Raw genomic sequence first — 21,901 nt, 5'->3', positions numbered from 1 at the left:
GGGCGGGGGAGAGACACCCCCTTCCCCAGCCCCAGCCTGCCGCCTGCGGGGCTGTGACCCTGCGGTGCTGGTGGGGATGCGTTGCCCGGCTGAGCGGGGCAGCCCAGGGGCTTTGGGCTCACGGCACCCGCTGGGCTTGGTGCTGGTGCCACTAGTGCCGGGGCCGGGGCCAGGGCTCAGTGCTGGTGCTGGTGTTGATGCTGGTGCCAATGCAGGTACTGGTGCCAGCGCTGGTGCCGATGCTGGTGCCAATGCCGATCCTGACACCGTTGCCCATGCCAATACTGGTGTCGAGGCTTGGTGCTGGTACCAGTGCCGGTGCCGATGCTGACACTGGTCCTGATGCTGATGCTGATCCTGGTGCCAGCGCTCAGTGCTGATGCCAGTGCCGATACCAGTGCTGATGTCGATCCTGACACTGGTGCTGATGCCAATACCGGTGCCGGGGCTCGGTGTCGGTGCTGATATTGGTGTCAAGGCTCGGTGCTGATACTGGTGCCAGTGCCCCTATCAGTGCCAATGCCCGTGCCAGTGCTGATACCAGTGCCAGGGACGATGCTGATGCTGGTGCCGGTGCCCATACCAGTGCCGATGCCTGTGCCAGTGCTGATGCCAGTGCCAGGGTTTGGCGCTGATACCGGTGCCAGGGCCCCTATCAGTGCCAACGCCCGTGCCAGTGCTGATACCAGTGCCGGGGCTCGGTGCTGATACCGGTGCCACTGCCTGTACCCGTGCCGATGCCCATGCCAGTGCCAATACCAGTGCCGGGGTCAATGCTGATGCTGGTACCGGTGCCAGTGCCCATACCAGTGCCGATGCCTGTGTCAGTGCTGATGCCAGTGCCAGGGTTCAGCGCTGATACCGGTGCCAGGGCCCCTATCAGTGCCAATGCCGGTGCCAGTGCTGATACCAGTGCCGGGGTCAATGCTGATGCTGGTACCGGTGCCAGTGCCCATACCAATGCTGATGGCCGTGCCAGTGCCGACACCAGTGCCGGGGCCCGGTGCTGATACCGGTGCCACTGCCTGTACCGGTGCCGATGGCCGTGCCAGCGCCGACACCAGTGCCGGTGCCCGTACCGGGGCCGATGCCCGCGCCAGCGCTGACACCGCTGCCGGTGCCGCTGCCGCTGCCGGTGCCGGTGCCGCTGCCGGTGCCGGTGCCGGTGGCGGGGCGGCCGGGGCTGCCGGTGCCGGTAGGCGGCACTGCTCCGCGCTCGGCGCCGCTCCCCCCCGCCCGCTGCCGCGAAGCCCGGAGGAGGCGGATGCAATTCCCCGGCTGCCCCTGGCTCCTCGGCGGGGCGGCGGGGCCCGGCCCGCAGCGCGCAGGCACCGACAGCGGCCCCGGCCCCGGCCCCGGTACCGGCCCCGGCCCCGGCGCGGCGGCGGGCGGCAGCGCGGCCCCGCTCCGCTCCGCGCTCTCCCCGCCGCGGCCCGGCCCCAGCCGCCGGGGCCCGGCCCAGCACCGCGGGGCCATGGCCGAGTGGGCGCCCGCCCAGGTAAGCGCGGCCCGGCCCGGCCCGGGGCACCGGCACCGGGACCGGAGGCGGAGGCGGAGCCGCCCCGCCCGCGCCGCCGGCCGCTCCCCGCCGCCGCCCCGGGCCGGCCCGTGCGCCCCGGGCCGGCCCCCGCCGTGTCCCCTGGGCCCCCACCGGTGCCCCCACCCGCGGAGCCCCAGCGACCCCCCCCCCCGCGCCCGCCAGCCCCGGGCTGCCCCCGGGGACCCGACCCGGGACGGCCCCGGTGCCCCCGGGACGGCCCCGGGCACCTCTGGCCCGGGGTGGCCCCGTGCCCCCGGGATGCTCCGTGCAGGCTCTGGCCCGGGATGCCCGTCTGTCCCCGGGATGTCCCCGGGCCGCCCCGTGCCCCCGGCCGCTCCCTGCCCAACCGGCCCCATCCTGCTCCTGGGGGCGGCCCAGGGGAGCCCCCGCACGGGGTGGGGGCAGGGGGTGCCGGGGAGGAGATCGCTGCCCCGCGGTCCGGCAGCCGCCCGCACCGCACGGTGACCTGCCTGGTGCTGGCCGGTGGCCCACGGGGACAGTGACCGGCGCCGACTCTGCGGCCACCGTGGCTGCGCTGCAATCCCTCCCCAGCCCGCCGGCCGAGAGGGACGCATCCTGCCCAGCCGTGCTGGCGGACCCTCCTTGGCTGCCCCTCGCCGTCCCCTCAGGCCTGTCTGCCCTGAACCCTTCTGGAGCTCAGAGCGGGCCCCAGCAGCTCCTTCCCCGCCCGGGCAGCACCGGCTGCTCCAGCGGCCAAATCCTGCCCGGCCGAGTCGTTAGCAGGGGTGGGCATGGCGGCGGCCGTGGGGCAGGTCCCCAGCGGTGCCCGGGGCTGGCAGGGCCCTTCCCACAGCCCGCGCAGGCAGGGCGAGGGCAGGGCTGCCGGCTTTGGGCAGGTGGGTGGCGGTGGGCATTGCACGCGGGGGTCCCCGGCAGGGTGCTGGGGGCAGCGGTGGGCAGTGGTGGCCAAAAGTCCCTGAAGTGGGGGAAGTGGTGCCTGCCGGGGCTCCGGGCGCGACCCGGGGGGACAACCGTGGGCCCCCTCCCACCCGCGCCCTCCCCACGGCCCAGGTGCAGGAGTGGAACGTGGAGGCCCCCCACCTGATGCCGCTGCAGCCGCCGCTGCTGCCGGAGCGGGCGCACGTGCGGGAGGCGCAGCTCCACTCCGCCGAGGCCTCGCTCTGGACCGTGGTGGCCACGGTGCAGGCGATGGAGAGGAAGATCGACCTCCTCGCCACCCGCCTGCTCAGCCTGGAGGGTCGGTCTGGCACGGCCGAGAAGAAGCTCCTGGACTGCGAGAAGACGGCCATGGAGTTCGGGAACCAGCTGGAGAGCAAGTGGGCCGTGCTGGGCACCCTCATCCAGGAGTACGGGCTGCTCCAGCGGCGCCTGGAGAACGTGGAGAACCTGCTGAAGAACAGGAACTTCTGGGTGCTGCGGCTGCCCCCCGGTCCCCGGGGCGAGGTCCCCAAGGTAATGGCTCCAGGGGGGCTGCGGGCCAGGCGGGGGGACCCTCGGCTCCCCTGGGGAGCGGGCGCCGCTGAGCCACCAGAGGCTTGTCCCTGCAGGTGCCGGTGACGTTTGTTGACATTGCCGTCTACTTCTCGGCAGAGGAGTGGAAGAATTTGGAGGAGTGGCAGAAAGAGCTGTACAATAACCTGGTGAAGGAGAACTATGAGTCTTTGATCTCCCTGGGTAAACATCTCTTCTCGCCCCTTTCCCGGCAGGCTGGGGTGATGGCTGCATCTCCCTGGAGGGTCCCAGACGTGGGTGCCCTGGTACCCCGTGAGCGGTCGGTGGTGGCGCACGCCGTGGCCTCGGGGCCTCCCGTTTTGGAGGGAACCCTCTGTGGCTCGTGCTGTGCGCGTGGGGATGGGATGATGTGCTGTGCCGTGCCGGTGCCACTGCGTGGGGCAGCCTGTGCCGCCTGGCCCCGGGGAGCTGGAGAGGATCCTCGTCCCCTAAAAGCGATGGCCTCGGCGTCTTGCGCTGCACAGGCCTCCGGCACAGAGGTCCTGCCGAATTGAGGCAGCTTCTCCACCAGGAGAGATGCCAGGGCCTGACAGCCCTGCGTGTCCCCCGCGCGTCCCCCCACGTCTCGGCGACGGGGAGGGTCAGGCGGGCGCAGCCTCGCCGCTGGTGCCAGCCCTGCTGTCTCCCCGCGCAGACGGTGCCCTCTCCAGAAGCGAGGCGCAGCCCCGCAGCGAGCGCAGGGAGGGACCCTGCGTCCCCGAGCAGAGGGAGCTGGAGCAGAGGGAGCTGCCGCCGGACACCTGCGCGGGTGAGGCACCATCCGGGAGCCAGGGCAGCGCTGGGTCCCCCATCCGTCCCCGCTGCCTCCCATGTCGTGTTTCCCCCACCCCGCTGCTCGCCCCAGGGACGTCCGTCCTCCTTCCCCGGCGGTCCCGGCCCCCCAGGGCCCAGTTTTCAAGCCGTGGCCAGACTCTGCTCCCCGCTGTGTGACCGGGGGCCACCACGAGTGACCCCAGAAAATCCCCCATGACTAATGTGCTGGGGGTCTTGGGCATCCGTTGCTGGGAGATCCATGCATCCCCCACCGGCACCAGGTCGTGGCAGAGCCCGTGGGCTGTCCCACAGTCACCCATCCCCATGGGCCGTGCCATGGTCACCCATCCCAACGGGCTGTCCCAGGGTCACCTGTCCCCATGGGCTGTCCACATCTCCCCTGGGGGTGTTTGATGCCCCATAACTGCTGTGGGACGGGGATGTTCTGCACAGCCGGAGCCCGGGGCTCCCGCACCCTGAGGCGTGTTGGCCACAGGTTGCGCCGGGCGGCCGCAGCCTGGCGCCGGCCAAGTCTCTCCTTGTGAACAGAGTCGCTGATCTCCACCTCCGACATCCTGTCCCGGATCAAGCAGGAGGTGGCCTTCGTGGGGGAGCAGCATTTCGCGGAGGAGCGGGGGATGCCGGCGGACCCCTGCGCAGGTGAGGCCAGGGCTGTGCCGTGCGCCCACCGGCTGCCCAATGCCAGCAGCAGCCACTGCCTTTTGGAGCCGTTGCCTCCCCCAGCCTGCCCGACGCAGGATGCGGCCCCGCTCGGCTGAGTCCCCGTCCCGGTCCTTCCCTGCAGGTGCGGACACCCTGATCACGGCGCATGACTTCTTGTCGTGGATCAAGCAGGAGGAAGAGCCCTGCGTCCGCGAGCCCTGGGAGCTGCCGGAGAGGGAGATGCTGCCGGGTCCCGGTCCCGGTGAGCGATGCTGAGCCCGGCCCCATGGGGCTGGGGTGGGGGGAGCATCCACCCAGGCTGGGCTGTGGCTGGGGGACATCTCCGGCAGGCGCTGACCAGAGCCTTTCCCTCCCCTGCAGCTGGCGAGGGGCTGCTGGTGAAGACGGAGGAGCGGTGCCCCCACGCCGAGCCCCCCGAGGAGGTGGGCTTGCCGGGCAGCTCCGGGGAGCTGCTCTTCCCCGGCACGGGCTTCGGGAGCCCCGAGGGACAGGCAGTGGTGGCAGCAGCAGCAGCGGTGGCTCTGCCGGCACAGCACAGACTGGGCAAAGCCCCAGGCTCAGAGCCGGGGCCGGGGGCCGAGGCGTCAGGGGTCCCCACCGCGATGCCGGGACCTGCCGAGGAGCGGCCGCATGGCTGCACCGAGTGCGGGAAGAGCTTCAGCGGGAAGAAGAGCCTGCGGATCCACCAGCGGAGCCACGCGGCCGAGCGCCCCTACCCTTGCGCCGAGTGCGGCAAGAGCTTCAACTGCCACTCGGGGCTGGTGCGGCACCAGATGATTCACCGCGGCGAGAGGCCCTACAAGTGCGCCGAGTGCGGCAAGTGCTACAGCCGCAAGGAGCACCTGCAGAACCACCAGCGGCTGCACACGGGCGAGCGGCCCTTCGCCTGCGCTGCCTGCGGCAAGAGCTTCATCCGCAAGCAGAACCTGCTCAAGCACCAGCGCATCCACACCGGCGAGCGGCCCTACCAGTGCCCGGCCTGCGGCCGCAGCTTCCGCTACAAGGAATCCCTCAAGGATCACCAGAGGGTCCACGGGGCCGAGGCGGGCCCCCCTCCGCTGCCCCCCCCCGGCATCATGCCCCCCGGGGACTAGGGGCCGCCCCGCCGCGGACTGACACCCCCCGGGATGGGGGCAGGCGCCGGCCACGCAGCTTCCTACCAAATACAGGCGCCCGGCCGGGGCGGGGGGCACGGGGAGCCCCGGGGGGGGCCATGCACCCACAGGTCCCCCCACCCGGGGCCAGCCCCTGCCACGGACGGACGCTCTTCGGCCCCCACCGCTCCCCCACCTGACAATCTCACTGCGCAGGGTGGGGAGCAGCCCCCCGCCGCGTCCCCCCGCCGCCACCCCCCGCCTGCCGCTCTGCTCCCCAGCCCCCGCTGCTTATTTTTACTGCCCCCTGCCCCGCGCCGTCCCGCTCTGTACAGTGCTTGGGGTGTAGTTTTGTATGGACGATGCGATACGGAATAAAGTCGTGCTGGGCTGCAGCGCCTTCGCCCCCTGGCCCCACGGGGTCCCCCATCTCCCCCGGGTCCTGCACCCAGGCCACACTCCTGCCCCGTCCCGGTGGTCCTGCACCCAGGAAGGCAGTGGCAGCACCTGCAAGCTCGGGGATGGGGAAGGTGGGGAAAATGGCGGCACGGCACGGGGCGTGGGGCAGTGGGAATGGCAGTGCCGTGGAGCTGAGGGGCGCGGGGGCTGCCAGCGGTCCCGGTGTCACCGGCTGCGGGGGCCTTGTGCCGGCAGGGCTGTGCAGAGACCCCCCCGAGCAGGGAGTGGCTGCACCCACGGGTGAAACGCTGCAGGGAGAGGGAAGGACGGGACACGATGCTCCAGGGCGTGTGGGCACGTGCGTGCACAGCAGCCGTGGGTGTGCAAGGGCTGCCAGGAGCGGCTGTGCTCCCTGGGGAGGTGCGGGTCCTGGGTCTCCCCGGGCAGCTGCAGCCCCTGACCCATTAGGGATGACCCCCACCTTGTCAAACCCGTTCTAGCGTCTCTGATTCCCAACATTTCCTCATTTTTTCCTGCCTTTTCCCCGAAATTGGTGGGCAGCAGGCTGTGGCCAAGCCCTCCCCCGGTGCACGGACCCCGTGTCCACCTCCCTGCACCCCACACCCCTCTGCAAACCATTTCACCAACTAATAAAACACAACTGGACGGCGATGCCCTGCTCACATCGGCAGCGGCAGCGCTCCCGCACGTCCTGCCTTCATTTAAACCAGCTGAAACCCCCCCCCAGCTCCTGCCCACCATCCCTGAACCGGTCCCAGGTCCCTCCTACGCTTGATTTGGGTCTATAAGTTATTTACACAGCGTTTTAACCGCAGCCATGGAAAGCCGTGTCCCCTTCCCCAGGCACGGGTGTCACCGTCCCCCCCGCCAAGGGAGACAGTCACCCTGGGAGGCCCCGAGCGGAGACGATGACCCAGCAAGTGCCACGGCTCGTGCTGCTTTGCCCGGTGGCTGCTGCCCCATGGCTGGCCCTGGCAGTGCTGCCCCGTTGCCCCCTCCCCAGGCAGCTGCACCCACCTGCCCCATCCTGCCTGGGTGGCAAAGGAGCTGCCACCGAGCAGGGACGTAGCTGCGGGTCCCTGCATGCTGCGGTTGTGCGGGCATCAGCCCAAGGCGGGCTTTTGAGCTGTCGCCCCGATGTGGGCTGCAGCCAGAGGAGGAGGCAAGGTGTGCAGGGCTGGAGCTCCCTGGGGACCCTGGACACTCCCTGGGGACCCTGCACGCTGCCCAAGGGACCCTGCATGATGCCAGGGACCCTGCACGCTGCCTGGGGACCCTGCACTCTGCTTGGGACCCTGCACGCTGCTGGGGACCCTGGACACTCCCTGGGGACCCTGGACACTCCCTGGGGACCCTGCAGGCTGCCCAAGGGACCCTGCACGATGCCAGGGTCCCTGCACGCTGCCTGGGCACCCTGCACGCTGCCCAAGGGACCCCGCACACTTCTGGGGACCCTGCATGCGGCCGGGGACCCGACACACTCCCTGGGGACCCTGCACGCTGCCTGGGGGACCATACGTGCTGTCCCCGTGCTGTGCCTGCTGCCCCACCACCCCAGAACCACGCAGGCAGGTGAAGCTGCCGGTTCCAAGCATGGACAACACAGCCTGAGGCTGCAGGTCCTGTTCCCCCCCAGCCCTGATCCCAGGGAGCTGGGGTCCCCAAAATGAGGAGGGTGAAGCTCGGGGCTGAGCCTGGGGTCGTTTGCCCCGTGGGCTTGCCCCGCGCAGCCCGGTACGGGCTGCGCGGGGCAAGCCCACGGGGCAAGCGACCCCGTATCACAGCACGGCACCCAGCCCCAGCAGGTGGCATCGTGGGGGGCTGCCCGCCTGCTCCCCCCGGCCTGCTCAGGGCAGCCCAGAAGCAGGGCAGGCCAGCGCGGCAGCGTGCCGGCAGCACCGGGGATTTGAGCGGGGAGGAACCACGGGCAGGCGACGAATTAGCAGCATGACACAGCAGCCGAGCAGCGTTGGCAGAAGCGAGCAGGGACGAGGGCAGCGGAGGAGGCTCCGGAACTTCCCTGAGGCTACGTGGGGAACCAGGAGGGGACAGGGACCCACGACGCGTGCTGCGGGGAGGCAGGGCGAGGGAACCGGGTCTCCCCACGGGCAGCAGCTGCTCGCACGGCCGCGCTGCTGGGGGATCTGGCAGCTGCCTGTCCACAGGGCGGCCGGGGCGGAGGACGAGGGGAACGCATGGCTCCCCCCGGCCCTGCAATGGGCTGCCTTCGCAAAGGCAGGATTAATCCTCAGGTGTCCAACGCGGGCGGCTCGCCACCCCTGCAAGCGCCACGATGGGTATCGCTGCCGGCTCGGCACAGCACGGCCGGCATCCGGCACAGCTCCTGGCCGAGAGGGGAGCGCGGCTTCCACAGGCAGCGCAGGAAGGCTCACGGGGGGCAGCAGGTCCCGCTCGCCCGGGACCCTCCTCACCGCGCCGCCCCAGCACCGAGTCCACACACAGAGACAGCTTTTCTGTTTTTTGGGGATTTTTTTTTAACAGAAGTTTATGGTTATATGCAAATTAGGTCATTAAATGATTTGCATAAAATGTTCGCACATCAGCGACTAAGTGTTCCTAACTCCCCACCCCCCGAAGGTAGTAATCCTACTCGACTAGCGCTGTCACACGGCCCCACTGACACCCGCGCACGCACACGCCTCTCCGCTGCGCGCTCCGCTCGCTCACGCGCGCCCGGCCAGCCACGCTCGCGGGCCCTGCCCCGGGCTGCCCGCGCAGGCAAAGGCAGGGCCGCGGGCACGGGCAGGCCTCCCGCACGCTTGCACACCTCACACGCGCTTGTGTATCGCCGCCTCCCTCCCCGGGCGTTCGCGTGCGCCCAGCACGCTCCCAGCGCACAACAGGCGCGCGCAGCACCGGCCGGCCGTGCCCCCCTTGTACCTTTCCCACGCTCGCAGGGCCCCGGGCATGCCGGCGGGGCAGGTGCCAACCTCGCTGGCAGCCGCACGCTCGCGCACGCCTCCTGTGACCCAGGCAGCTCCCACGCACACCCACGCACACCGTTCCCCCACGCGCACGCCCCTCTGTCCGTGGCCGGGCACCCACCGCATGGCCGGAGCCCCGCGCGCGGGCGCCGGGAGGGCTGCAGGCACAGCATGTCCTTCGTGGGACAGCGTCCCTGCCCGTCCCTAGCTGTTGGTGAGGAAGAGCCGTCTGTGTCTGGAGGCAGAGCCGCGTGGCCGGCCCCGACGCCGGCCCCGGCCCCGGTTCCCGAAGGGGCTTCGGCTGGGCACGGCGGTCTCTCCCCAGCTGGCGGTCCCGGCCTGCGGCTCAGGGAAGCTGGGCTCGGCTTTGGGCTGCTCGAGGAGCGGGCTGGGGTCCGGCCGGGGCTCGGCCGGCGGCGCCTGGCTCTGCCGGGCGCTGGCCCTTTCCTGGCGCAGGTAGCGCAGCTCGTCGCGGATGTCCGTCAGGACGCCCAGCAGGCGAAACTGGAGCTCGCGGTCACGGGCCCTCTCCTCGCGCTGGGTGGCCCGCTCCTCCTGCCACATGGCCAGCTCCTGGTGGTACAGCTGGTCCCACTGCTCCTCCAGGTCCAGCAGGTGATGGATGTTAGTCCTCCAGCTCTCCCGGCGGTCCTCCCGCAGGCGGGAGCAGCCCAGGCCGCGGGGCGGGCCGGGGGCGGCGGGGGCATCCCCCGGGGGGGAGGCGGAGGAGGGCAGCGACTCCTCGGTCAGGGCGCCGTGCAGCGGGGAGCGGGCCGGGGGCTCCTCCTCGGCCGTTGGCTTCTCCCAGGTGGGCCCCATCAGTACCCTGGGCAAAGCGCCCATCTCCGGGCCCGGGCCCCCCGCCTGCTCCTCGGGGTGCGAGGAGTCGAGCCCACGGCCCAGGGGGGGCAGGTCGGACACCCCCTCGTGGCCCCAGTCCGAGTGAGCGTCCACGGGGTTGAGAGGGTCCTCGGGCAGGGAGGTGACAGAGCCCTGGGAGCTGCACCTGCGGATCAGCATGGCCTGGCGGGACAGTTTCATGTCTTCCTCCGCAGACATGGGGGCCTCGGGCCCGGGCTGCATCCCCACGGCCCCGCCGTGGCCTCTCTCCACCTCCCGGCCTTCCCGTTCCTCCTCCTCCGACATGGAGGCGTAGGAGACGAGGGACTCGTTTCGCAGGGATGGGGAAATGGCTGACATGTCTGGAGTCCGCAGCTCCGGTCCCGACTCAGCTGGAAGAGAGGAGAAGCCCTCCGGTGAGCCCCAGCCGCTGCCCCGGCCCCCTGCCCCTCCATGACACATGGACTTCCCCCTCACGGACATCCCTGAGCCCCAGTGTGCCCCATCTGTGCAGCCCTCACCCCTACCCGCCTCGCACGCCCTTCAGCCCCCCGCAGCGAGTTCCCCAGGCCCCTGCGTGACACAGGGATGGCCACGGCCTTTGCCTTCCCTTGGATTTGCCACCTTCTCCCGCCACCGAGCAACCCTCGGCAGTTACAAAACTGTGCTCCGGGTTCCCCGTTACGCATCCGCAGCCCTTGGGACTCGCAGACCAGGAGACAATCGCACAGGCTGGGAAGGCACAGGGAAGCATCTCCGATCGGGGCGTCCCCCACGGTGCCACCCCCAGCGCCATGCCGAGGGGCTGCACCCAGCCCTGCCAGCAGCGTGACACTGTGCCGGGACTGGGGTCTTGGTGCAAACCACCACCACAACCTTTAACCGGCTCCCAGCGGATCTCCATCCAGACCCCGCGCCCTCACTCTGCCACCTAAAGCCCCTCAGCAGCCTGTCCCGCAGCCTTACCCGAACTGCTCTGTCCTTCCCCTCGGCTGTACTCGCAGATGACGGAGGGGTCGGGGCTCTGCACCGCCAGCCGGGGCACGGCAGAGCCCTCCACGTCCGGCAGGGACGAGGGCTGCCCGTTGGTGTCGATGTAGATGCTGGGGTGGCTCACACCGGGCTGCAGGTGCATGAAGGACTGCTTGGTCGCACCGGGGAAGAACAGATCTGCAGGACAGAGAGAATCCAGCCTCAGCCGCTGCAACGACAGCACTGGCAGCTCACGTGCCCCCGCGGAAGGGTGGATGGGGCTCCCCAGAAGAAGGGGCCCACGGGAATCTGCCCACGGGATGCTGTGTGGGGGACACGGTTGCACTGACGCTCCTCCTGCAAGGCCAGCCCGTGCAATCGCTCACCCTCACTCTCCCAGGACCGTCCTGAACCCGCCCAGCCCCGAGGAGGTTGGCATCACCTCAATGTCCCGCAGGACTTCTTCCTCCAGCCCAGAGCTTTTCTGCTTTGTAGCAAGATGGGCGTCTGGTTCAGAGACAGCCCGAGCCTGAACCGAGTGAAACGAGACCCATGCCGCCCACCCATCCCCACTGAAACCTGACGGGCCGAGTTGAAATCAAAGAGCAGAGGAAGGAGCAGGAACAACTAACCCCGGTGTCCTCTGGGGACACAAAGAAGCTGGACACAGCCCCTTCACGGAAATGAAAGGGCAGGGGGGGTGTTTGCCTCCTGGCCAGGAAGAAAGCCCAGCCAGGGCGTACCCGTGGGCCCAGCCCAGCACTGCTGCGAGACCGATGTCGGGTCATCGCCAACATCTTCCCCCGGAGCATCCCTTGGGCATTTGAGCTAAACAGGCGTTACTCAAGAGCGGGATCGGCAAGAGGGCTCTGCGCTCTGCGGGAGCCCGAGGCCCAGGTTTGCTCTGCAGGCGGCGGAGGGGTCAAAGGCACAGCCTGCCCAGGGACCCGCTGGCTCCCCCCCGGCCACGCGCAGCACCCGGGTGCAAGATGCTGTGGGAGGACAGTGTGACTTTGCTCTGAAGCAGCTGCTCCCGCTCCCTCTGACCTCAGCTAACCATGGGGGACACTGACCCTGAAAGGAACGGGGGAAATAAAATCCTATCCCGTCTTTTACCGGCTGCCTTTAGACGGTATCCAGCAAGGCCAGGCACTGTACCAAATTAAAGAAAGGAAAAAAAACAAAAACCAAAAAGACCTGCTCCCACAAAGTCTGAGGTGTTCCTGTTGATCCCAGGTTATTTCCACAGTGGATTTTTAATTCCAGCGCACGCAGTTTCCAACCGTGGTGGTTTGCTACTCGGATACGACAGGACCACGGCCCTGCCGGATGCTGTAATCCTGACACAAACCGGATACGAGAGCAAAACCCCGAAGTCTCCTTTCGCGATCCACACCGTGCCAGCTAGCACAGAACACAAACGCTCGGCAGACCTCGGAGCTTGGGGGAACCGTGGCCTGGTGACATTACCAGGCCGGACATCACTCGGAGAGCGCAGGTGGGGACGCAGCACAGGACTCTGCTACTCCAGCTCTCCTCTCCCCAGAGAACCACCACAACTGACCTGGGTCCAAGATGATTTCGGGCTCCGAGTCGTGGCTGGCCTGCAAGAAGGTGGAAGCCACCATCTTCTCCAGGGGCGTGAGGCGCGGCTTGTGGAGGGGCCCGCCGGCGCGGTTCATGGGCAGGTGCTTCTTGGAGGTGATCTTTTTCTTGACGTCCAACCGCAGGTCACGCCACTTGTGCTTGAGGTCGTCGATGGAGCGTTCGGTGTAGCCCAGGAAGTTGACGCGGCTTTGGATTTGGGTCCAGAGCTGCTTCCGCCGCACGGGGTGAGCCCGCAGGGCTTCAGACCCATACAGGGCGCTGAAATGCCGGACCACATTCCAGACCAGCGTCTCAGTCTCGTCATTGGAGAAGTTGGCCTTCCTCTTCCGGCCAGACGCTGGCATCGCCTGCGAGGCTGCGGCAGAGGTGGAAGGGGCACAATTGAACCTCGGTCCCCACTCCTCTCTGTCAGCTCCTGGGGGGAACATGGGGCTGCGGGAGCCCGAGGGAGCCGCGGAGGAGGGAGCCGAAGCAAGAGCCCCCGAGGCATCCATGGCAGGGGAGGCTTGGGCCGGGGAGGATCTAAAGAGCCGCTTCGGCACACCACGCGGCAGGGGGGCACCTCATCCCCTCGCCCCGGCTCGAGAGCACCTGGGAGGGGAGAAAAGGAAAGGGCAGCGGTGGGTGGCGGCAGTGCGGGGTGACGGCGAGGGCCCCCAACCCTCTCCAGCCAGAGGCACCTGGGGGCCCCCAGCCAGCTACCACGGGGGCTGCAGAGAGGGTCGTGGTCACGGTGCGTGCATTGGGACCGCAACAGAGGCCGTGGTGAGGGCCACGGCACGCACCTCGGGGCCATGGTGAGCGGCTCAGGGCCACACAGAGGGTGACAAGGAGCACCTCGGGGCCAGGCTGAGGGCGATGGGGAGCGCCTCAAGGCCACAGCGAGGGCCTCGTGGCCATGTTGACAGCAAAGGCAAGTGCCTGCAGGACACAGCCTCGGCAAGCACCCCAGGGCCACAGCAGAAGCCACAGCAACAGCTTCAGGGCCACGGCCATCACCTCTGGGCTACAGTGAGCATCACAGCGAGGGACTTGGCCACGGTCAGCACCTCAGGTCCACAGCAAGGGCCTCGGTGATGGCAAGCACCTCGGTTCCATGGCAAGGGCCGCAGCCATGGTGAAAGCACCAAGGCTGCAGCACAGGGCCTCGGGGCCATGGTGAAGGCCTTGGCCATGGCGAGCACTTTAAGTTCCCAGCACGGGCCTTAAGGCCATGGCACAGACCTCAGCCATAGTCGTGGTCATGGGGCCATGGCAAAGGCTTTGGCCACGGTGAGCATCTCAAGGCCCTAGTGAAGACCTTGGCTATGATGCAGGCCTTGGTCTTGACCACGGTGAGACCCTCAGAGCCCCACTGAGCACCTCAGGTTCCCAGTGAGGACCTTGGGCCCATGGTCAAGTCCTTGGCCATGGCGAGCGCCTCAAGGCCATGGCAAAGACATTAGCAAAAGCCTTGGCCATGGTGAACACCTCAAGCTCCCACTGAGTGCCTTGGGCCCATGGCGAAGGCCATGTCCATGGCGAGTGCTTCAAGCCGATGGCGAAGGCCTTGGTCATGGTAAACACCTCAAGCTCCCAGTGAGGTTCTCAGGGTCATGGTGAAAACCACGGCCATGGTGAGTCCTCCAAGGCCACGCTGAAAGCCTTGGCCATGGTGAACACCTCAAGCTCTCACAATGGCCTCCAGGCCATAGCAAAGACCAAGGCCGTGGCGAGTGCTTCAAGGCCGTGGTGAAGACCTTGGCGAAAGCCTTGGCCATGGTGAACACCTCAAGCTCTCACAATGGCCTCCAGGCCATAGCAAAGACCAAGGCCGTGGCGAGTGCTTCAAGGCCATGGTGAAGACCTTGGCGAAAGCCTTGGCCATGGTGAACACCTCAAGCTCCCATTGAGTGCTTCAAGACCCTGGCAAAGACCGTGGCCACAGCACAGGTCCTGGGCCCGTGGCAAAGCCCCCAGCCACGGTGAGCACCCGAAGGCCACGCCGTGAGCCTCGGCAAGGCTCTCGACCATGGCGCAGCCCAAGCGCCACGGCGCAGGCCTTGGCCCCGCCGATCCCCTCAGCCCCCCAGCATCATGGCAAAGCCCTCAACCGCCCTCAGCATCTCCAGGGCCCGCCGAGACCCCTCCGGCGGCCACCTCAGGGCCTTGGCCGAGCGCCTCAGACCCTCACCCACGCTCCCCCCGGTGCAACGGCCTCTCCCCCCTCAGCGGCGAGGGTGCCCCGGGGCGGGGGGGGGGGGGAGGGCAACCGGTTACCGGCTGCACCCCCAGGGCAGGGCCGGGGCCTTCAGCGGGCGGCTTTTGTTCGCGCTTCCGCCGGGCACCGGGGACAAAGGGGCCGGGGCCGGTGCCTGCCCCCGGGGGGCAGGGGCAGGCACCGGCCCCGGCCGCAGGCCTTTCCCCCCACCCCTCAACACTCCCCGGGGCAGGGCGGAGGCGCCTACCTGTGCCGGGACGGGCGTGCGAAGGGGGGAAGCGGGGGACGGCGGCGGAGGGGCCGGGCTCGGAGGGGGGCTCAGCTCCGGCGGCGGCGGCGGGTAATGGCTCCCGCCTCGGCGGAACTCGCCTTCATTTCCTCCGCCTCCGAGCGGCGCGGCGCGGCGCGGCGCGGGCCCTGCGCGCGCCCGCCCTTGGGCGCCCCCTGGCGGCACCGCCGCGGAGCTGCGGCGCGAAGCGACGCGCCGGGGAGTTACGCGGGGGAGTGGAAGAAGGCGGGAACCGCACACGCCCCCCCACGCACCCACCCGTGCACACGCACCCCGGCACCGCGGTCACTGCATGCTCCGGGGAGGCACGTGCACCCCCGTGGCCGTGCATCCCCCGTGGGCGCTTCCCTGTGCACCGCCTCCCCTGCGGCCCTGCGTGCCCCTCGCACCCCCGTGTGCTGGGCACCCCGATGCCCCCACCCGCGGTACGCACCGCCCCTTGCACCCCCGTGATTGTGCATCCCGGTGGGCACTTCCCTGCGCACCCCTGGGTGGCCATTGCACCCCCTTTCTTCGCACCCCGATGCCCCCACCCGCGGTACATAGTGCCCCTGCACCCCCGGGGGAGCCCCTTGCACCCCCGTGACTGTGCATTCCCGTGGACACCCCCGTGCCGCCTGTGCCTGCGCACCACCACCCCCGAGGGTTGCTTGCACCCCCGTGATTGTCCGTCCCGGTGGGCACTTCCCTGCGCATCCCGTCCCCGCATCCCCCGCGCCCGGGTGCTGCTTGCACACCCGTGATTGTGCATCCCCGTGGGGATCCACCGGTGCACCCCGGCCCTGCACCCCCCCGCGGGTGCTGCGTGCACCCCAGTAATCGTGCATCCCGGTGGAGACTTCCCTGCGCACCCCGTCTCTGCACCCCTGGGTGCCCCTTCCTTTGCACACCGGTGGCCCCACACTGTCCCTGCACCCCCGCGGGAGCCCCGTGCACACCCGTGATTGTGCATCCCAGTGGGCACTTCCCTGCCCACCCCTGGTGCGCCCTTGCACCCCCTTCCTTTGCACCCCGATGCCCCCACCCATGCTACGCGTCCCTGCACCCCTGGGGGAGTCCCTTGCATCCCCATGATTACGTGTCCCTGTGGGCACCCCCGCGTGCATCCCATCCCTGCCCCCCCCCCCCCCCGGGGGCGTTTGCACCCCCGTGATTGTGCGTCCCGGTGGCTAGCTCCCTGTGCACCCCTGGGTGCCCCTTGCACCCCTTTCATTTGCACCCCGATGCCCACACCCACGGCACACACTGCCCCTGCACCCCCGGCAGAGGCCCATGCACCCCCGTGACTGTGCATTCCCGTGGGTACCCCCCCGTGCAGCCTGTGCCTGCACCCCCCCCCGGGTGCCACTTGCACCCCCGTGATTGTATGTTCCAGCGGGCGCTTTCCTGTGCACCCCGGGTGCCCCTCGCACCCCTTCCTCTGCACCCCGATGCTCCCCCCGCCATGCTCACTGTCCCTGCACCCCCGGGGGAGCCTCGTGTACCCCCGAGATTGTGCATCCCTGGTGGGCACTTCCCTGTGCACCCCTCCCTGCACCCCTGTGTGCCTCTTGCACCCCCGTGTGCCGTGCACCCCGATGCCCCCACCCACGGTACCCACTGTCCCTGCACCCCCATGATTGCAACCCCGGTGGGCACTTCCCTGAGCACCCCGGGTGCCCCTTTGCACCCCCTTCCTTTGCACCCCGATGTCCTTTGCACCCCGATGGCCCCACCCGCGGTACAAACTGCCCCTGCACCCCCGGAGAGCTCTGTGCACCCCTGTGATTGCACATCCCGGCGGGTGCCCCCGTGCAGCCTGTGCCTGCACCCCCCCACAGTGCTGCTTGCATCCCAGCGACCGTGCGTCCCGGTGGGCACATCCCTGTGCACCCCATCCCTGCACCCCTGGGTGCCCCTTGCCACCCCCGTGTGCCGTGCACCCTGATGCCCCCCCACGGTACACGGTGCCCCTGCACCCCCGTGACTGTGCATCCCGGTGGGCACTTCCCTCTGCACCCCGTCCCACGCAGTGCCAGGTACCCTCTGCACCCCAATGTCCCACCCGCGGTACTCGCTGTCCCTGCACCTCTGGGGGAGCCCCGTGCACCCCCGTGATTGTGCATTCCCGGTGGGTAGCCCCCCACGCAGCCTGTCCCCTGTCCCCCCACCTGCCCCCTGCTCCCCCCGCGTGCCGTGCACCTCGATGCCCGGTGCACACTGCCCTCGCACCCCCGGGTCCCCCAGTCCCCAGCCAAATTGATGGGTGCACCATGAATAGCACCCCCCAGAGCACCCTCTGTCCCCCGTGGGTGCCCCTGGCACATCCTGTCCCCTGTCCCCACATGGGTAACTCCCAGTGCACCCTGCATCCTTGGGGGGGGGCCCTTGTACCCCATATCCCACGTACCCTGATGGGCACGTGGGTGCACCCTGCCTCTGCACCCCCGGGGTGCCCCTTGCACCCCGTGCCCACCCATGCCAACGGGCACCGCTCGGTGCAGCCTGCCCTGTGCACCCCTGGGAGCACCCCCTCCTCCGTTCACTCTGTCAGGCATCTGGGTGCCCCCTGCACCCCTGGGGGGGCCCTGGCACCCCCTGCACCCATAGACACGTCCCGGTGCACCCTGCCCACGCACCCCTAAGGGTGCTCATTGCACCCTCTGTCCTGTGCACCCCGGCGGTGCTCAGTGCCTCATGGACTCCCGTGGGTGCCCCTTGCACCCTCTGCCCCGTGGCACCCCAATGGGCACCCCGTGTACTCCGCCCCGTGCATCCCCACACGCAGCCCCCGGGCAAAATTACCCAGCACCCCAACAGGACCCTGGGTGTACCCTGTCCCATGCAACGGGTGCCCCTTGCACCCCCTGCCCCCTTCACCCCAACAGGCACCTGGGTGCCCCTCGCACGCACCGCTCGCTGCGTCCCAAGGGGCACCCTGCCCCGGGCACCCCGATGGGCCCCCCACCCTGGACACCCCAATGAGCACCTCTTGCGTGTCCTTCCCAGGTGTGTCCCCACAGGCACCTCCTGCCAAACCCCCCCGGGCACGGCCACTCGGAGGGTCCTGGCCGGGGTCCCCTCCACGGGGGCAGCTGCAAGGGCTGGGTGCAGAGCACCCCTGGGTGCCACGGTGCCGTGGGGACAGGCTTGTCCCCGCCGCAGGCTACGGCCCAGCCTGGCAGCCTCCAGCTGCCCCTCATTCTCCGTGCACACGTCGGGGGTCGTCCCCGTGACCCGTCCCGCCTCGGGGACCCCGGCGCGGCAGGGGGTGGCAGCGGTCACCACGCCAGGGACAGGGTGCCCGGGGGTGCCTCTGAGGGCGCACGGTCCCGCATACACAGGGGGGCTGTGCAGGGGACCCCCGGGTGTACATGGGTCATCAGCCAGGTCCCCGCTGCCCGTGGGTGCCGCCTGTGGCCCTGGTACATGGGTGGGGACAGCGCACGTCGGGGTGTTGCGGGGGCTCAGGAGCGGCTGTAGTGTCACCAGGCCGGGGGGTCCGTGTCCCCAGGCCAGGGCGAGGGAGGGGAGCTTTGGGGCAGCCCCCCTGCTCCCGGCAGCCCCGGGCGAGCGCGGGGGCCCTGCCCGGCTCACGGCAGGGCTGGATGTGACGTTAAAATATTACAACCATCACCCACGCTGCGCTTTGCGGAATTCTGCCTTTTAATGCCCGTTGCAAACCTCTGGGCACCACGTGGTGACAGCAGCCAGTGGCACCCGGTCCCCCCGAACCCCCGCGGGAAGGAGCCACTGCCCCCGGCACGGGCACACCCCAGCACCACCCCACATCCCCCCCCCCCAGCCCCCCCAGCAAACACAACTACCCCACTCGGAGCAAATCCCTCCCGGGGGCAGCTCCACAACGGCTCCACTGGCTGCAGAAGCCCCCACCCGGGAGAAGGGTTTCGGCAGCAGGCCACCGCCAGCCCCCGGCACTGTCCCCATGGGTGACATCCAGAGCGCGGCGGCTCCGCAGCCCTCATGCATGGTGCTCCCCACCGGGCACCCACTTTGCCCCCGAGCCATGTGGACCCACAGCAAACCCCACGGCACAACTCAGCCAGCACTGCCACAGGAGACAGTGGCCAGGCCAGTCCGGTGACGGCCCCGATGAGCGCCGGTCCCTGTCACGGGCACGAGCGGGTCCGGGCACGCACTGGCCGCTCCGCTCACTGCCTGGGAGGGGTGTCCCCGATGAGGGCTCGCCCGGCGCCGGCCGACACCATGTGCACTGCGTCCTCCAGCTCGTAGAAAGCCTGGAAGAGGTCCGGCGAGGTGGCCCGGCACTCCAGGTACCGCCGCAGCGTGGCCAAGCTCCCCCAGACCTCCCGCTCCGAGGGGCAAGGCTGCACCGCTGCCGGCTCTCCCGCATCCTCGCCCTCTGCTGTCCCCTCGTCCCCATCCGCCGGGTCCCCGTCGCGGTCCAGCTCCTTGTCCATCAGCGCGCGGCGCTCCAGCTGCTCCTGGCTGAACGTGCCGGGCGCCAGGCTGAGGACCGGGGCCTCGGTGCCGGTGTCAGGGCTGAAGCCGGCAGCATGGAAGCAGCTGGCGATGAGCCCTGGGCGCACGTCGCCCCAGGCTTGCGCCAGCATGTGCAGGGCATCCAGGAGGGTCGGCTGCGCCGTGCCGCGCTCCACCGGCAGCCACCTCAGCAACCGGCGCCGGTAGTGGCCCTTGAGGTCGTTGGCGATGCCACGGTCCAGGGGCTGGGCCAGGGCGGTGGCCGGTGGGACGAAGACCATCCTGACATTGGAAAGCTGGAGGTACGGGTGCGCCTCGTGCTTGGTGAGGAGGAGGAGGACGCTCTTCCCCTGCCGCCGCATCCCCTCGTTGAACTCCCGCAGCCACTCGGCGAAGACGGGGGCCGTCATGCCGGCCAGGCTACCGGCGTGGTAGCTCCAGGGCATCTGCCCCAGGTTGACGCCCTGCAGGCAGCGGGGCCGGGGGCTCTCCCCGACTGCCCACAGTGGGGCCTTTTCCGAGCCGTCGGCGTTGGCGCAGAGCAGGAGCGTCAGCCAGTCGCCGGCGCTCTCGCCCTTGCCGGAGGGGCTCACTGGGAGGAGGACCCCCGTCTCCCCGCAGGCGTAGATCTCAGAGGGCGCGTAGCTGCGGAGGAGGCCGGGCAGCACCACGCCGGCCCAGTGCTCGGCCGTGGGCTGCTCCGCGTCCCCTTTCTCCGCCGGCGGCTTCTTGAAGGCGAGGTTGTGGTGCGCCCCGAAGCGCGCCAGCCAGCCGCTGCTGGGCTCCGGGTCGGGCCGGCCCAGTGCCTCAGCGAGGTGTTTGGCCTTGAGCTGGAGGAGCGGGCCACTGACGGGCAGGTCGGCAGCGCGGGCACCCTCCACCCAGCGCAGGAGGGCGGCCTCAAGGGCCGCGTCCTTCCCCTCCCGCTTGCGTTTGCGCTCGGGGTCACCGTTACGGTGCCACTCGCTCAGGATCCGCTCCTTGTTCTTGATGATGCGGCAGATCTGGGGCTGCGACACCCCGAAGCGCTTGGCCAGCTCGCTCTGCGACACCTTGGGGCCCTCCAGCATCTCCAGCACCCGCACCTTCTCCGTCAGCGACAGCTCCTTCCGCTCCTTCCGCGGTGCTGCCGTCCCCTCTGCCGTCCCTGGGGAGCGGCCGGCGGAGGGGGCCGGGCGGCAGGGGCTGCCCGCGGCGGGGGACCCGGCCCCCAGCCCCACCGGCTCGGCGAAGCCTCTCCCGCAACGGCTGCAGGCGTAGGCGCGTTCCCCGCCATGCGCCAGCCGGTGCCGCACCAGGTCCGGCTTCTGCCCGAAGCCTCGGCCACACTCGGCGCACTCGAGCGGCGGCTCCCCCGGCCAGCAGCGGCGGCTCTCGAAGGCAGGTGGTGGGGGGATGAACCCCCCGTTACCGGCACCAGGATTCGGCTCTGGCTCGGGAACGCCACAGTAGCTGCAGCCCCGCTCCCGCGGCGGGACGGGGAAGTCGCCGGGGCCAGCGCGGTGGGTCGGGGGGGACGCGGGTGGCGGGGACGCGCCCTCCTCGCTCTTCACCTCCTTCCCCAGCCAGTCCCCTGCGGAGACAGGGAGGCGTTGGGGAGCGACCCCCTCACCGGGAATCCTGCGGGGCCGACCCCTCCGGTTCGGCGGGGTTCGGCCCATCACCCCGGCCCCCCGTGTCCCGCTCACCCTGGGAGGGGCCGGTGGGTGCCGCGCGCGGCCGGGGGCTCCGGTGCTCCCCGTAGCGCCCCGCCGCCGCCGCCGCCTCCTCCCCTCGCTCCACCTCGGCCAGGATGTCGGGTTTGGTGACGGCGTAACCTGTCGCGGAGACAAGAGGAGGGACGGCCGGTGATGCCGCCGGTGATGCCGCCGCACAGCGCCGCGACGGCTGCTCACAACGGGCAGCCCCCCGCCACAGCTCCCCCGTGGTGACGGGGACGGGGGGGGGTGGCGTGGTCCCGTGGTGACCCCAGAACCGACCCGCGGCCGCCCGCTCCCGCCACCCGCCAGGCCGGTGCCGACACCGACGTGCCGCCGGCCTCGTTCACGGCCAGGCCGTGACGGGCAGCGCCAGGGCCGGTGCTGGCCAGGACCCGCGCGCCTCACCCAGGGCCACAGGGTGCTCACGGTCCTCCTTCATGGCACCGGCACCGTCACCGTCCCGGCTCCTCGGGGAGACGCGGCGGCTGCTCCCGGTGCTGCTCCCGGCGAGGCCTCACCTGCGGGAGGGACGGTGGCGGTTGAATGATGCGCCGCACCGGGATGACGCCGCGCGGCCGGCCGGCAGCGACCCCGCGGCGCACGCAGGGGGACGGGGCATCGGCGGTGCCCGCGGGGCCGCCTGCGGAGAGCGGCCGATGCCGGGGCCGCCGGGCCCCGGTGGGCCGCGGTGATGCGCCGGTGCCGGTGCCGTACCTGGGCCGGGCCCCGTCCCCTCCCGTCCGGTCGGGCCCGGTCGGGCCCGGTGCAGCCCCGGCCCCGCCGCCGCCGCCGCCGCCCCCGCCCCGCGCGGCCCCGCTGCCGGTGGCGGGAGCGCGCGTACCGGCACGCCCGCGCGCGTGACGCCCCGCCCCGCTCCGCTCCGCTCTACCCCGCCATTGGGCCGCCGCCAGCGGGCGCC

General features: G+C 70.2%; 2 protein-coding genes across 5 annotated transcripts; one reads left to right on the top strand and one right to left on the bottom strand.

Annotated features, from left to right (window-relative positions):
* The first annotated feature begins 1,244 nt into the window (after positions 1-1,244).
* LOC140648638 (zinc finger protein 783-like) lies at positions 1,245-6,077 on the top strand. 2 transcript variants are annotated; one of them, XM_072854961.1, is made up of 7 exons: positions 1,245-1,498; positions 2,579-2,974; positions 3,070-3,196; positions 3,669-3,782; positions 4,337-4,447; positions 4,593-4,712; positions 4,832-6,077. In XM_072854961.1, exons 1-7 carry the CDS (start codon positions 1,265-1,267, stop codon positions 5,563-5,565), a joined length of 1,836 nt encoding a protein of 611 aa, XP_072711062.1. In that variant the 5' UTR covers positions 1,245-1,264; the 3' UTR covers positions 5,566-6,077. The 2 variants fall into 2 exon arrangements, with proteins under 2 accessions (XP_072711062.1, XP_072711061.1); XM_072854960.1 differs by having other exon boundaries at positions 2,573-2,974; positions 4,832-6,074.
* A 2,394-nt stretch (positions 6,078-8,471) lies between these two features.
* On the bottom strand, positions 8,472-14,993 carry LOC140648642 (uncharacterized). Of its 3 annotated transcripts, none has more exons than XM_072854972.1 (4): positions 14,798-14,993; positions 12,307-12,941; positions 10,737-10,940; positions 8,472-10,162 (listed from the first exon to the last, which is right to left on the bottom strand). In XM_072854972.1, the coding sequence occupies exons 2-4, from the start codon at positions 12,842-12,844 to the stop codon at positions 9,135-9,137; spliced, it is 1,770 nt and encodes a 589-aa protein (XP_072711073.1). In that variant the 5' UTR covers positions 12,845-12,941; positions 14,798-14,993; the 3' UTR covers positions 8,472-9,134. The 3 variants fall into 3 exon arrangements, with proteins under 3 accessions (XP_072711073.1, XP_072711074.1, XP_072711072.1); XM_072854973.1 differs by having other exon boundaries at positions 12,307-12,705; XM_072854971.1 differs by lacking the exon at positions 14,798-14,993 and having other exon boundaries at positions 12,307-14,605.
* Between the last annotated feature and the right edge of the window lie 6,908 nt (positions 14,994-21,901).

This window comes from Ciconia boyciana, chromosome 2 (assembly GCF_034638445.1).
Source record: "Ciconia boyciana chromosome 2, ASM3463844v1, whole genome shotgun sequence".
In the NCBI taxonomy this organism is placed as follows: Eukaryota; Metazoa; Chordata; class Aves; order Ciconiiformes; family Ciconiidae; genus Ciconia; species Ciconia boyciana.
This window is presented reverse-complemented; position numbering and strand designations above follow the sequence as displayed.